We start from the raw sequence: 13,605 nt of genomic DNA on the forward strand, positions 1-13,605 counted from the left end.
TGAGTGATGACAGTTGAATGTTCTCTAAAAATGTTAACTTAAGCAACCAAAACTGATTCAGATAGTGCTCATATAGAACAATAAATGGGAAAAAACCAAAAAACATTGCTAAAAGAAATCAAAGGGTAACTGAAAGACATATAAACTAGAATTGAGACTAATCAACTCTAAGCTCGTTTCCTCCTTTCGCAACCTTCTCTTGCTTCATTCCTTAATCATGTCTCAACATGTTATGAATATATATCGATGTTGATGCCTTTCCTAATCGCTCCGTTCTCTCTTTTTGCCACCTTTATGTTGCTTGATTTGCACTATACTTGGAACATAAGAGCACACACGTTGCCAACAGCCTTTGTCTGCGTGTTCTCCAAGCTTCAATTTCCTCAAGCATCCAGCCTCTCCAATAAAATTAATATGGGTGTTCCCGAGTATTATATCTATGTTAAACACCACAGCAACTTTCTTCTCCTCGTCGATTAAAAAAGTCGTACATAAATACATATCGCAAAGGTATGGCATATTCACTGTAAAGAAATGGCTCCACGTCACATTTTTGGCATCAATCTTAGTCGTAATCCATATATCAACCTCAAGAAATGTCATGTCCTTTGTCTGAAATAAATCCCCAACCTTCTCTTCCCTAACCAAAGATAGAGACACAAACCGTGAACCCAGAGACTTCAACGACAAAGGCGGAAGCGGTACGAAGCTCTCTCTTGTAAACTCAAAAGAGATTATATTTATATGATCAACTATTTTGGTGGCGTTCCGTTCTGCAGCATGCCAGTAAGTGTTTCCCTTGAGAGAAAGACCACGTTGAGATATTAATACCAGTTTGAAGCCACATCGAGAGTAGTCCATAAATCAGTGTCAAAATCGTAGAGTTCACACAGTGAAGCGTGGTATTTTATGTTAGAACTGAAATCTTCTATAAACCTCAAGATTTTGGGGCTGTTATTTTTGTAGCCGAAAGCGTAATTGTAAACATAAGGGTAATACGTTGTGGTTTGGATCCACCTTGTTTGCCCCAAATACGGATTCCAAACCACCAGCATAGTATCATCGTCTTTCAAGATGCATAACAATAAACCCTCACAATGAAAGACTTGAGATATTTTGACTTGTTCTGAATCGTCTACGCAAGTAAGTTTACGTAGAGACTGTATAGATGGATTCTTATTGACGGTGATTCCCATTAGATAAAAATTGTAATCCATCATCACGACCATCCGACTCTCCCCTAACTCCCTTGCTGCTGCTTCTTCTTTGTCAACGTGCATCTTCGTAAAGCTACGGCTTTCAAACAAAGCGTTCCAGTTTTTGCAAGTAATCGGACTGATCTCATGTGTTTGAAAGGAACCCTAGACACAATCTCCTCTACCAAATCCTTTGGAAGGTTTGACATCGTTGTTGTCGTCGTCGTCATGACTGTTTCAAGTTGAAACAAGCGACCTTCAGAAATCTTTGGCGACTCTTAAGGTTGTACAACAATAAAAAAAAACCCTAAATGAAGCTGGGCCAATTAAAGGCTTCAGAATCTAGTCGGGCTTTTTAGTAATGTTCAAGGTAACAACTCAAAGTCTCAACTCATATTTTAGAAACATACTGATCCCTTTTGTCTTTCCTATTCTTGATATGCATGCAAGACCCACCAGCTCACTCATCATCTGCTTCGGTTCATCGAAATCATAGCTACTGAATAAATTAGGATTGGGTAACATTTTGTCGTTTTGAAAGAAAAGAACCAACATGCAGTTTAAGTTTCTCTCTCGGAAACGCTAATAAGCGAGTAAATTGCTAGTTTGTTATTGGGTCATCGTCATACTCGCAAGTCGCAAAGGCAAAAAAAAACACTTTTACCACTTCTTCGATATTTTGTCGTTTCTGAAAGAATAAAACGGCATGCAGTTTAAGTTTCTACATTGTAAACGCTAATACGCGAGTAAGAGAGTAGTACTATATCGTTTCCAATTTTATCACTTCTTCGATACTTCCCAAGTTCAGTGACATGGCCACCGCTTCAATCTTCGCCGCCGCCGTCACCGTCACCGTCACCGGCACCACAGACGTGACACCTCTGTTTAATACGTCTTCCTTAATCATCGGAAAATCATTATCTCCTTCTTCAAAATCCGCCTCAACCAGATCCTCAGTTTCGTTCTCCCGCAAAACCCTAACTCCAATCCGGTACTCTTCCTCTCCCGCCGATCACTCACCTACCGCCGCCGCATCCGCCGTGGAATCGATCACGAATCGATCCAAAACCTCCTTGAAATCTCGCCTCCGTGGTGGAGAAACTCTCTACGGCCTCTTTCTCCTCTCCTTCTCGCCGACTTTAGCCGAGATCGCTGCTCACGCCGGTTACGATTACGTCGTCGTTGACATGGAACACGGTCCCGGAGGTATACCGGAAGCGTTAGAGTGCATCCGAGCTCTCAACGCCGCCGGAACCTCCGCCATTCTCCGGTTACCTGAAAACTCGGCAACCTGGGCTAAGAAAGCCTTAGATCTAGGTCCACAAGGGATCATGTTCCCGATGATCGAATCTCGCAAAGACGCGACCAAAGCGGTGTCGTATTGCCGGTTTCCACCCGACGGCATCCGAGGATCGGCGCACACGGTGGTGCGAGCTTCGAACTACGGAATCGACGAAGGGTATTTAAGTAATTACGCAGAAGAGATTCTGATCATGTGTCAGGTGGAATCAGGCGAAGGAGTGAAGAAAGCTGATGAGATCGCAGCCGTTGATGGCGTTGACTGCGTGCAAATGGGACCGTTGGATCTTAGCGCGAGTTTGGGGTATCTGTGGGATCCGGGGCATAAGAAAGTGAGAGAGATGATGAGGAGAGCTGAGAAGTCTGTGCTGGCCTCGGATCCTGCGAAAGGCGGGGCTTACTTGTCCGGTTTCGCGATGCCGCACGACGGAGCTGTTGAGATTCGTGGACGTGGCTACCAAATGGTCGCCGGAGCTGTTGATGTTGGGTTGTTTAGGAACGCAGCTGTTGAAGACGTGAGGAGGTTCAAGATGGGTTTGGTCGATGAATCGGACGGTGAGGATTCGTTGGAACATGGTAAAGATGTTGATGATGAGAAGTACTGGAGCGAATAAAACAAAAAATTGCTAATTTCCTTTTGAATGTTTGTTTGTGTTGGCTTTTTAAAGCTTTCCTTCCTTTGAATTTTTCATAAAAGATTTACAATCAATGCCACAAATGTTTCGAAAGCAAAAAAAAAAACTCAATTGAACTAAGCTGTGATTGAGTCAATAGCCATTGGTTCGTTGTCTGTTTCCATTGCAGAGGCTCTTGGTGGTGATGGTGGCTGGACATCTACTTCAGGGTATGATGCTTTATAACGAGCTCGAAGACCTTCGTTTATTAACCTGACACCATTAAGCTGGTTCCCAAGTGATAGCCATCTATATATATAGACACAAATGATTCATGAGAACAGATACTATACTTACTAAATCATATGACAATAAGAACGAAAATGTTTTACCCGGCATGAGCATTGTGCATACGTGCGAATAACTCGAGTTTTCTTGCTCTTGGCATGATCCTCTCTAACATTGCATACATCTGGTAGTTTGAAAAATTCACAAGGTTACAAAATCATAATATACTATGAAGTGATTTTTGGTAAAGTGTGGGGAACTGTGGACAAACCTCGTCTGGTTTCCGGCTTGTCTCTCTAACCTCTGCAACAATCACATCTGTGTCGATGTTTCTGTTCACTTCTGGGTTTCCTTTGATTCCAACAAGACAATGCTCTTTGCTATGGTTGAGCCAGTGACCTGTTCTTCCTGTTCGAATAATACGTTGAAGCTGATTCGTCTTTACCCATATGATCTCTTCCACTCGCTTGTATCCCCAAAGCTCCAAACTTCACAAAAACACAAAACTCTATTTAATGGGAAATCAAATTATTTACCAAAATTAGTCAGATGAGATTATTTCTATGTACCATTCACGGCCTAGCTCCATTGCACGACCAGTGACCCAGAGGAAAATCAAACCGTCTGTTTGCAACGAGGGAACATTGAGAGTACGCATCTCGTCATCAGCCATTGTTCCGTATGGAAGTTCCATGTGAATGTCCCATGGTGGATCCGCCATAACAACTCCAAAAGTTCCCAGAATGTCCATTCGAAAAGAACGGATGTCGCAGTTAATCCATTGTGCCTCACCAAGTTCAGCTTCGGAACAGTAATCAGCACGTAGAGGCTTCAATGCCTTATCTGGACCAGCCATCATAGCGTCAGCCATGTCGAGCTCGTAATGCACGTATTTGCAAGTCTGTCCCATCCAAAATGGTAGTTGCTCAATAAAAAATTAATCTACTACACTAAAGTACCATCAGGTAACAATGTAAAAGAGTTACCTTCATGTGACGACAAGTATCAAGAAAGGAACAATCTCCTAGGTTTTTCTCGGTATGTGAAGCGATTAGTCGACGGAAATGTCTCTGAAAGCATATATAAGTCATACAAACTAAGTATTTTTCGGACAAGCATATAGACACCATATTGGGAGATCAGTATAAAACTCAAAAACTAGGCAAAACTAACAAACTTTGACTTGCAAACCAATCCTAATTTGTTTCCTATGAATTCTAACAATATAACATTCTGAATTTCCGATCAAATAAGATGTAAAATCTGAACTTGAATTAGCTCAAACCTTGTTGCAGGCTACGTGAGAGTTAGACTGATGACAGCAATCCTCCTTTGTTAAATACCTACAGTAATACTTAACCTGTGATCCTCCTTTGCTTTTAAACTGTGAACAACATAACAATATACCAGTCAATGACAAGAACCAAGCTTTTTATTATGAGATGGAATGATAACTACCAAAACATAACACCTAGAAGAGTTGAGGCTAGAAACAGTAGCAGGGTATAGATCACAAAATATCAAGAGAGAACGTCACGCACAAACACACAACTTTGTAGAGAAATCACACATCGAAAACTTTCAAGCCCACACTAGGAGACAATGTTATGTAGACGTTATGAAGATGAACAGGTAAAAAAATACTATTAACCAGCTAGATTTCATAAGGTGATTATTTTTCACAGAAAGCTCCTTGCGTTTCGAAAATCCAACCAATAGAACAGAAGCCATAATTATCAGAACTCAAACCAAAGAAACACGCATCTCACTTATATAGCTCTTTGCTGTAATTCCAACAAAATGCTGGGAAGTACAAATCTAGAGAACATACAAAACTTCTTAGATCAACCAAAACAACTAGTAAAGCCTAAGACTGTTACTAAGTATCATAAAATGCCTCTAACTTCTCCAAAACTTGTTCAAGAATCATACATTATCTGGTCCATATTAACACAGCTTTCAATCAATGCCTCTAACTTCTCCAAAACTTGTTCAAGAATCATACATTATCTAGTCCATATTAACACAGCTTTGGCTCAACACACTTATATAGCTATCTAGTCCAAATTAACACACACTTATCAAGTCCCCTATGACCAATACTATCTTCTTCCTCGATTCCTTTACAAAGCTTCTAAACACCATTTATCACATCTGTATAAAAAAGCTTAATTCTGACTACACATCCTAAAGACCGTTTAGTTGAGCTCACCTTAGCAGCGGTAGCGGCTTCTTTAGCAGTTGGACGATGAATCAAATCAAGCAACTCCTCACCAGTTCTAGACTGTTGCTTCTCCTTAAAAGACTTCTTACTCACAAGAGCCTCAACAACGTCTTTCAACTCTTCATCTTCACTTTTAAGCTTCTGATTAGACGGCACAGGCAACGTCAAAGGCACAGGAAACTGTGGTGGTCTACTCATAATCCCCATTGGATGATGCATCCCCATCATTTGCATCCCTCTTGGTGCATTCATCATTGATCTAAACCCCATATTAGGATCACTTCCCCAAATCTCAGGCCTCGGATAATTATTACCCGACCCGGAAACCCCAAACCCGCCAGCAGAAACTGTAGAATTCTCAATCGAATTAGGCGTTTCAACTACACGCTTCGATTCGTTGTTCCCTTGGAAACTCTCTGGTAACTCTTTAAGCAATCTAGTTCGATCAATAGCCAAAACCATGATTCTAGGCTTACCACTAACCTCAAACTCTTCTAACTCCACAGAACCGTTCTCCTCCGCCATCGATTTAAGCGCGGTTTCGACGGCGAGGATCGGTCCGCACTCGCCGCCTAAGTCTCGTAACGCAGCCTTCTCCGCGGGTCTCGCGTTTTGGTCATTCTCGAGTTTTCTAAGAACAGTAAACGAATCAGTAGGTGAAAAGGGTACTCGTTGAAGCAAACACTCAGCAACCATAGCTCTCACAAGCGCCATAGGACTACCACTAGACCCATCTGCTTCAGCACCAGAACCAGAATCTCTCTGATTCGAATCGACAAGTAACGATTTTGAATCATGCCCATGTAACTGTTGCTGTTGCGTTCCTGATTTAACAATCGGATGAAGAAGCTTCTTCAATACTTTGGGTTCGGGTAACGGAGGTGTGGCTACAAAAGGTCGATTCGTGAATGAAGAGATGAGTTTTAGGGAGAGATCGAGAGAGGGGACTATGTCGGGGACAATGGATTGGAGTGAGGAAAGGAGTTCTAAGTGAGCGTCGTGTTGGGTTCGGATTCGATTCTCTAATCGAGCTCTCATGTCTTTGACGACGGTAATGGAGGAGGTGTCATCGTTTCGATCTGATTCAGTTTCCATGGTTTTCAAAAAATTCAAGTGAGAGAATTTGTAGTTTTTGTACAGATCTCTTTAAGCTTAAAATTGTTTAAAGGGTTTTAGCGAGCAAGGGGATTGAAACGATGTCGTGCATCGTAGATGGCAGTTTTTAGGTCAGAAACTTTAAAGAAGAAGGATGATACTTAAATATGTACATTATGACATAAACCGGTAATAATCTCTTTGTTTTTTTGTGTTTTATCAAAAAAATTGTAATAATATTTAGGTGCTTAGGTAAACAATTGTAGGAAAAGTGTGAACAAAAATATATAGAATATGTACGTATTTTTATATGAAATTTACTAAACAAAATTATTTAAGTATTTTTCTATCTGATTTTATTAATGAAACTATAGTATTTTTTTTTGTAAAATACAAACTTAACAGGGTGAGATATCCCAAAATCTAAATCGCTAAGAAAGAGAAGCAAATGACCAACACTAAAAAACTAAAGGTGTAAAGGGTTGCAGCGTTTAGGGTAGACAAATCCATCTGCGGATTAAACCGCTTTTTATTTACCATTCACAAAACATAATTTGCACCACGACGGTCCAAAGAAAACAAAGATAAAAAATATGTGAACTAACTTCAGACAATTTTTACATACAAATAGAATTGAACCGCAACGGTTTGTTGTTCGCCTCATTTTATGGGAGAACTAATCCGCTGATGGATTTGTCCTCTTTAACCACCATCATCATATAATAACAGAAGAAACTCTTAACAGATACAAGACAAAGACCAAATAAAAATTTTAAAAACTTATCAAAGATGTCCTTGGTCAACCATCCACACTCAGACCCTAATAGATACAAAACAATTTAAATGTAAAATTCCATCTCTAACAAGATTTGTTTTCGGTAAGAATAATTGAATGCGTTGTAATAAAAAATTTTGGTAAAAATTACCAAACATGTGGATCGTGGACGACCACTTTACTAAAGCTTTTTCCACAAATTGTGTTTCACAATCACAATTTTTTCGTAATTGTAGAAACTTTTTTTTTTTGAAGTCAACTTTACTCATTATAACTTTGTTACTAGATAGTGACATAAGATGTACAGCGTGGGACAATGTTTATGTCAATTTAGATTTTTTTTATTACAAAATAATAGTAGAAAATTTATTTATTTATTCTATACATTTTATTATAAAATTATATATATAATTTACTTAATTTTATACTCTGATTTCGATCAGTAATCGATACTATTATTTTGATTTGAGTGCAATATCAAATTCTTTAATTATAAATTCGGTAAAGTCTAAAACAAAACCCCACAAAATATGTATTGACCCGTGATCTGGTATTACAAATTGATGTGATCGTGTTTAGAGATCTGAATATACCAAATTTAAAATAGTGATTGGTGTTAATATTAACACCTATAACATGTCAGTATATATTATATTTATGAAAATTACAATTAGATTCTTGTGAATAAAAAAATAAGTTTTAGCCATTTAGATAGTTTGTTATTGTTTCCTAAGATTTTAGAAACAACAAATAAAATCTGCTAATTAATTTCATTAGATAATTTCGAAATAGTGTTTTATTATTTTGTAAATAAATGTAAACTTTTCTTTTTTTTTTAGTTATAGATTTGCATTTTACGTCATATGCCACATCAAAAATGACTAAAATTCTAATACAACACTGTTTAAATAAGTAAATAGAGATATTTTTAAAATATAAGCAATGTTGTATCTTAGTTTTAAAATATTTATGTCATTATTAAACAATTTAGATATGCAAATATTTAATCTTATTTTTATTATTAAGTTTTATAATTGTTTTAAATAGTTTGTTATTGTTTCCTAAAATTTTTGAAATAATAAATAGAATCTGTTAAATAATTTTATCAAATAATTTCAAAATATTATTTTATTTTTTTATAAACTAATATAATTTTTTGTTAAATATTAAATTAATTAAAATGTAATGACATTTTTTTGTAATATGTCACAGTAGGATTAAACTTTAACATTGCTCAAATCTTATATAATAAAGTAGGCTTACACTTCTAAAACTTACTTCACAGCTTGATACGTGTCATCTTAAAACTTGACACATGTCCAAAAAACTATTTAACAAAAAATATAATTAAATTATCTATAAAACACATTCAATCAAATAAATGTAATTCTCACTTTAAATATAAAACTTAAAAATGTATTTTTTTAATTAATCCAAAAGAATACATTTAATCATAGAGATTGAAATAAAACTTTAATATAAAATTAAAAAAGTATTTCCTATTAAACCATAAATAAAACACATTTTTTCATGAACAAAAATATTTTCAATTAAACCACAAATAAAACACATACAAATCAACTCACGATTTGATATAAAAAAAAAATTCTCCAATTAAATCACAAATAAAACACTTTTAATCATATAAGTTTAAATCACACTTTAATATAAAGCTCAAATCAAATCAAATAAAATAAAGTAGGCATTACACTTCTAAAACTTACTTCAGAGCTTGACATGTGTCACCTTAGAACTTGACAGTCCAAAAAACCTATTTAACAAAAATATAATAAATTATCTATAAAACACATTTAATCAAATAAATATAATTCTCACTTAAAATATAAAACTTTAAAAATATATATTTTCAATTAATCCAAAAATAATACATTTAATCATATAGATTGAAATCAAACTTTAATATAAAATTAAAAAAATATTTCCAATTTAACCATAAATAAAACACATTTTTTCATGAACAAAAATATTTCCAATTTAACCATAAATAAAACACATTCAAATTAACCCATGATTTGATATAAAAAAAATCTCCAATTAAATCACAAATAAAACACTTTTAATCATATAAGTTTAACTCACACTTTAATATAAAGCTCAAATCAAATAAAATAAAATAAAGTAGGCTTTACACTTCTAAAACTTACTTTAGAGCTTGACATGTGTCACCTTAGAACTTGACACATCTCCAGAAAAACTATTTAACAAAAAATATAATTAAATTATCTATAAAACACATTTAATCAAATAAATGTAATTCTCACTTTATAACAACAACATCACCAAAGTAACAAACGGCCCAAAAGAAAAAACCCAAGATCTGTAACAAAATTAAATATTACCAATGGATGTTATTTTCTAAGCATTATAATAAAAAGCAAGCTCAATGTCAACACATGTACACACCCACCTCATTCTAAAAATCAAAACACCGACAACAAAACAACATCAGCTACACAATCCCATATTTCAACAATCCACATTTCAGAAACATAACCAATTTTTAAATTACATTTCATGAATAATTCTATTTTATATACGCATCTATTCTATCATTTGGACCATCCAACCCACAACCACTCTACGTCTTCTTTGAAAGTGAATACCACAATCTAAATGCAAAAAGAATTACGAGGAACTCAAAAGATCAACACTCTATTTTGCAATCACAAATTCTAGACAATTGTAGAATACAAATAATATAAACTGTAATACAATTTAAAATTTAAGAAAATCATCAATAATATAATAATTTAAACTTTTAAAAGGGGTTTTTAAATTGTTCATAATTTAGAAAAAAATAAGCTGATCATTTAAAATTAACTATATAATTGAATACAAATAAAACAATTCCAAAACCCAACACAAATAGACTTTGTTGGTAGGATCTTGAAATTGTTAAGTCTCTCGAAAAGTAAAAAAAAAAAAATTAAGTCCTTATGACTTTTGACCAGAAAAAAACAAACTAATATATCAATCTCGTGCAACACTAGACTCAACCTAGTAAGTAAATTGAGATGTGCTTTCGTAATTAAGGTTTTACGTCTGCTAAACACAATTTCAAAGAAAAAAAATGATCCTGTTGTTTCATCATAAGTGTTGGTACTTTTTCTTTTACTAACAATTGTGTCTACTTAACTCTACCAGATTGATTCTTCTTCTTTATTTTACTAACAATTGGGGGTGAATTTGCTACCACCACCACTAAATAATAAATTCATCTACTAAATCAATAAAAAAATATCCATGTAGAAATCGTTCAAAACCACACCAATAAATTATAATAAATGCATTTGTAGAATTATATATATATATAAAAGTAAGGATGAAAGTTTAAGACACAATAAAGACAGACAATCCCCAAAGCCAAAACAACAAAGAGATAGAGGTAGATAAGGGTCATCAAAATTGTAGACTTGAGATCTATGAGTCAAATCTTAGCAAGGGTTTTGGGACCTGTGAGATCAAGCAATAACGATGCATCTTTCAAGAGCAAGTCGATGGAAGAGAAAGTAGCCACTGTCTTGGATCGAAGACCAAGCGGCATTGAACAAGCCAAAGTTGCGATAATCACCGCGGTGAGGATGTCTACCCGAAGGATAGCATTGCCAGGGGTTTGAGCAGGGTTGAGAGTGCTCTCGTTGAGGTCCAATTAGTCCCCATATCACAGATGCATCATAAAAGACTTAGTATCACATATGTTGGGGATGGTCTCCATTAGCCACCAAGTTTTTGTAAGGTAAACCAAACATGAGATGAGTGTTCCAACAATCTGAAACCGATCACTTATCAGCGAAAAATGTAACTTCTAGTAATGTTAAGAGAGTGGTCTACAGTAGTTGAAAATTAGAGAGTGTAACATGTGCCATGAACATAGTTCTAGGTGGAATGTTCATGTAGTGACAAAGTTTGAAGGCTTGAAGAAAAGTGATGGCTTGTTGTATGCTTATGTATCCATATACTTTAAAGCACATATTTGCAACTGGATACCCTGGATAGATATATCCTATGATATATTCTGTAATAATGTTCAGTCCAAGCGCCTACAAAAGTATTTATTCTATCAAACCAAAATGATATATCTAGGTAACCAAACCAAGGCTACGTTGGTAATAATTATAAGGGTGTGTTATACTTTTAGTACATTTTTGAAACTTATTTAGCAATATAGTATGTTCACTATTTGTAATTGGAAAAGTAGGTTCTGTGAGAGAGAATGCAATAGAGATAGAAATCTGAGTGGGATATAAGATTGTGTGTAAGATTACATAATAATCCCTGTCGATGGTTTTGCGAAAGAAGGAGGAGAGAGAGACGCAAGAGGAGAGAAGAAAGGAAGCAGAGAAGTTGAAAGTGGGCCAGGACAGAATGGGTGTCTATTATTGGGCCAGGTTTGAATTAATTGTTGGGCTTTTGGTCTGGAAACTTAAAAAATGGGTGTTTTTCATTTGTTGGCCAGAAATCGAAATTAACTTAAAACGAGGCAGATATTAAAGCAAAACGCTTGTACAGTGCGTATATAGTTGTGGTAATGTCTTTCATGGGGCCAGTAAAATCATAGAAGAAGATTTCATTGGGAAGAGTTAGGAGGAATAAACGAGATTAAGAAAGAGATACGGAAAGGAGACATGGAAGGTAAGTTTATAAGAAATGATTAATTTTGTTTCATGATTTTTGGTACTTACTTGCTTACTGATCGGAGAAATGTACTCAAAAGGTAGTGGATGATGCTGTCGTCGTCCAGTCCGGGTGGTGGATACTGTCAAGCAAGGGGAGTGGGAGTTCGAAATGAACAAAATTCTATGCGGTAGGTGTGTACGGCTGACGAGTGTCAAGTGTTTGAAGAGCTAAGAAGACAAAATCAAGGAGATGTACGAGATTGATAAAATGGGAAATTTTATAGAATTAAGCTATCTCTTTAAGGACACACTAGCTCAGATGCATGGTACACCGCCTGGTCCGACGGTCATTAGAGACGACAGAGAGTTCAGGTGTTTCAAATCTCGCAGTCTTGTAGACAAATCCATAAATTTGTTTGTTACAATTAGAAACATTAATGGAAGTTGTACACACTGTTAGGGAGGGTGGGATTTTTGATGTAATTAGAGATGGTGTGACCAATAAAGTGTATGAGAAAGTAGGATACTATGGAGACTTGATGTCATCCCGTAATGGAAAGAAGGATGGAAGTTGAGGTGGAGAATCACAATACAGAAATTGTTGGAGATGAGGGGGGGGGGGGGTTTAAGTGAAGAGGTACTACTGAGTCATGTTGAGAGCGTTGAGGAACAGCTTAGAGTTAAAGCACGTAGTGACTCATGTATCCATACTACTGCACCTTCCTCTGAGGAAAGTTTAAGTGAAGCCGTACTACTGACCCATGTAGAGAGCGTTGAGCAAGGATTAAGACGTCAGGGGAAGGAAATAACTGGGGACTGTAGTGATTTGAGAGATGAATTGTTGGTACAATACGTTGAGAGTATAGAGGTGTTGATGAATGAAGCGGAGGAATCAGAAGGAGAAGGAGGTAATGAAGATGGGGAAAGTGGGGACGACAGTGGAGTTGGTTCAGACTCAGAATTTAGTAGTTATGGAGGAAGTGAAAAGGAGGATGATGAAGCAGTGTACGTTTCGGGTGCCAACTTGGTGGAACCTACAATCAGTGAATCAATGCAGGGAAACGACGATGAGGGTTTTGGTAATCCCCCGACATCAAAGAAAGGGAGAAAGGTGAGCTGGATGGGGGTGGATTATCCAAATCCAGGGAGTAGGGACGTTATGGGGGAGCTAAGAGAGAGTTTCGAGAAAGGCATAACTATTCACGATATCTATGGGTTTGAAGACCTAGAACCAATGTTTGATGAGGAGGATATGAACAAGAAGGCTGTGCATGTGGATTTGTCTCAGGAAGACGACAACATATACGTTGGAAGGACATTTGCTAACCAAGAGGAATTCAAGGTTGGTTTGTCTATATATGCAATAAGTCGTTTATTTAGATTCAAATTCACACGGTTTGAAAAGAACTCATTGGTTGTTGAATGCTATGATAAGGAAGGTTGTGACTTGCGAGTGTATGCTCACTAGGTAGGGGGG

At 36.3% G+C, this 13,605-nt stretch overlaps 2 protein-coding genes and 1 pseudogene across 2 annotated transcripts; 1 reads left to right on the forward strand and 2 right to left on the reverse strand.

Annotated features, from left to right (window-relative positions):
• Window positions 262-1,426, reverse strand: LOC109128375 (annotated as a pseudogene).
• LOC104737070 (2-keto-3-deoxy-L-rhamnonate aldolase-like) lies at window positions 1,923-3,209 on the forward strand. Its single transcript, XM_010457167.2, has one exon. It carries the CDS (start codon window positions 2,009-2,011, stop codon window positions 3,107-3,109), a length of 1,101 nt encoding a protein of 366 aa, XP_010455469.1. The 5' UTR covers window positions 1,923-2,008; the 3' UTR covers window positions 3,110-3,209.
• LOC104737069 (N6-adenosine-methyltransferase MT-A70-like) lies at window positions 3,224-6,716 on the reverse strand. The gene is made up of 7 exons (XM_010457166.2): window positions 5,610-6,716; window positions 4,683-4,781; window positions 4,384-4,467; window positions 3,967-4,298; window positions 3,669-3,885; window positions 3,502-3,581; window positions 3,224-3,418 (listed from the first exon to the last, which is right to left on the reverse strand). The coding sequence occupies exons 1-7, from the start codon at window positions 6,714-6,716 to the stop codon at window positions 3,247-3,249; spliced, it is 2,091 nt and encodes a 696-aa protein (XP_010455468.1). The 3' UTR covers window positions 3,224-3,246.

The sequence above is a fragment of the Camelina sativa genome, chromosome 13 (genome assembly GCF_000633955.1).
Source record: "Camelina sativa cultivar DH55 chromosome 13, Cs, whole genome shotgun sequence".
In the NCBI taxonomy this organism is placed as follows: Eukaryota; Viridiplantae; Streptophyta; class Magnoliopsida; order Brassicales; family Brassicaceae; genus Camelina; species Camelina sativa.

Excerpts from the sequence above, each read along its gene's own strand:
- LOC104737070 (XM_010457167.2), top strand. The coding sequence starts at position 2,009 with ATGGCCACCGCTTCAATCTTCGCCGCCGCCGTCACCGTCACCGTCACC.
- LOC104737069 (XM_010457166.2), bottom strand. The coding sequence starts at position 6,716 with ATGGAAACTGAATCAGATCGAAACGATGACACCTCCTCCATTACCGTC. Across the intron at positions 3,582-3,668 it reads CAAGCCGGAAACCAGACGAG|ATGTATGCAATGTTAGAGAG; the intron begins GTTTGTCCACAG and ends TCAAACTACCAG. Across the intron at positions 3,419-3,501 it reads ATGCACAATGCTCATGCCGG|ATGGCTATCACTTGGGAACC; the intron begins GTAAAACATTTT and ends CTATATATATAG.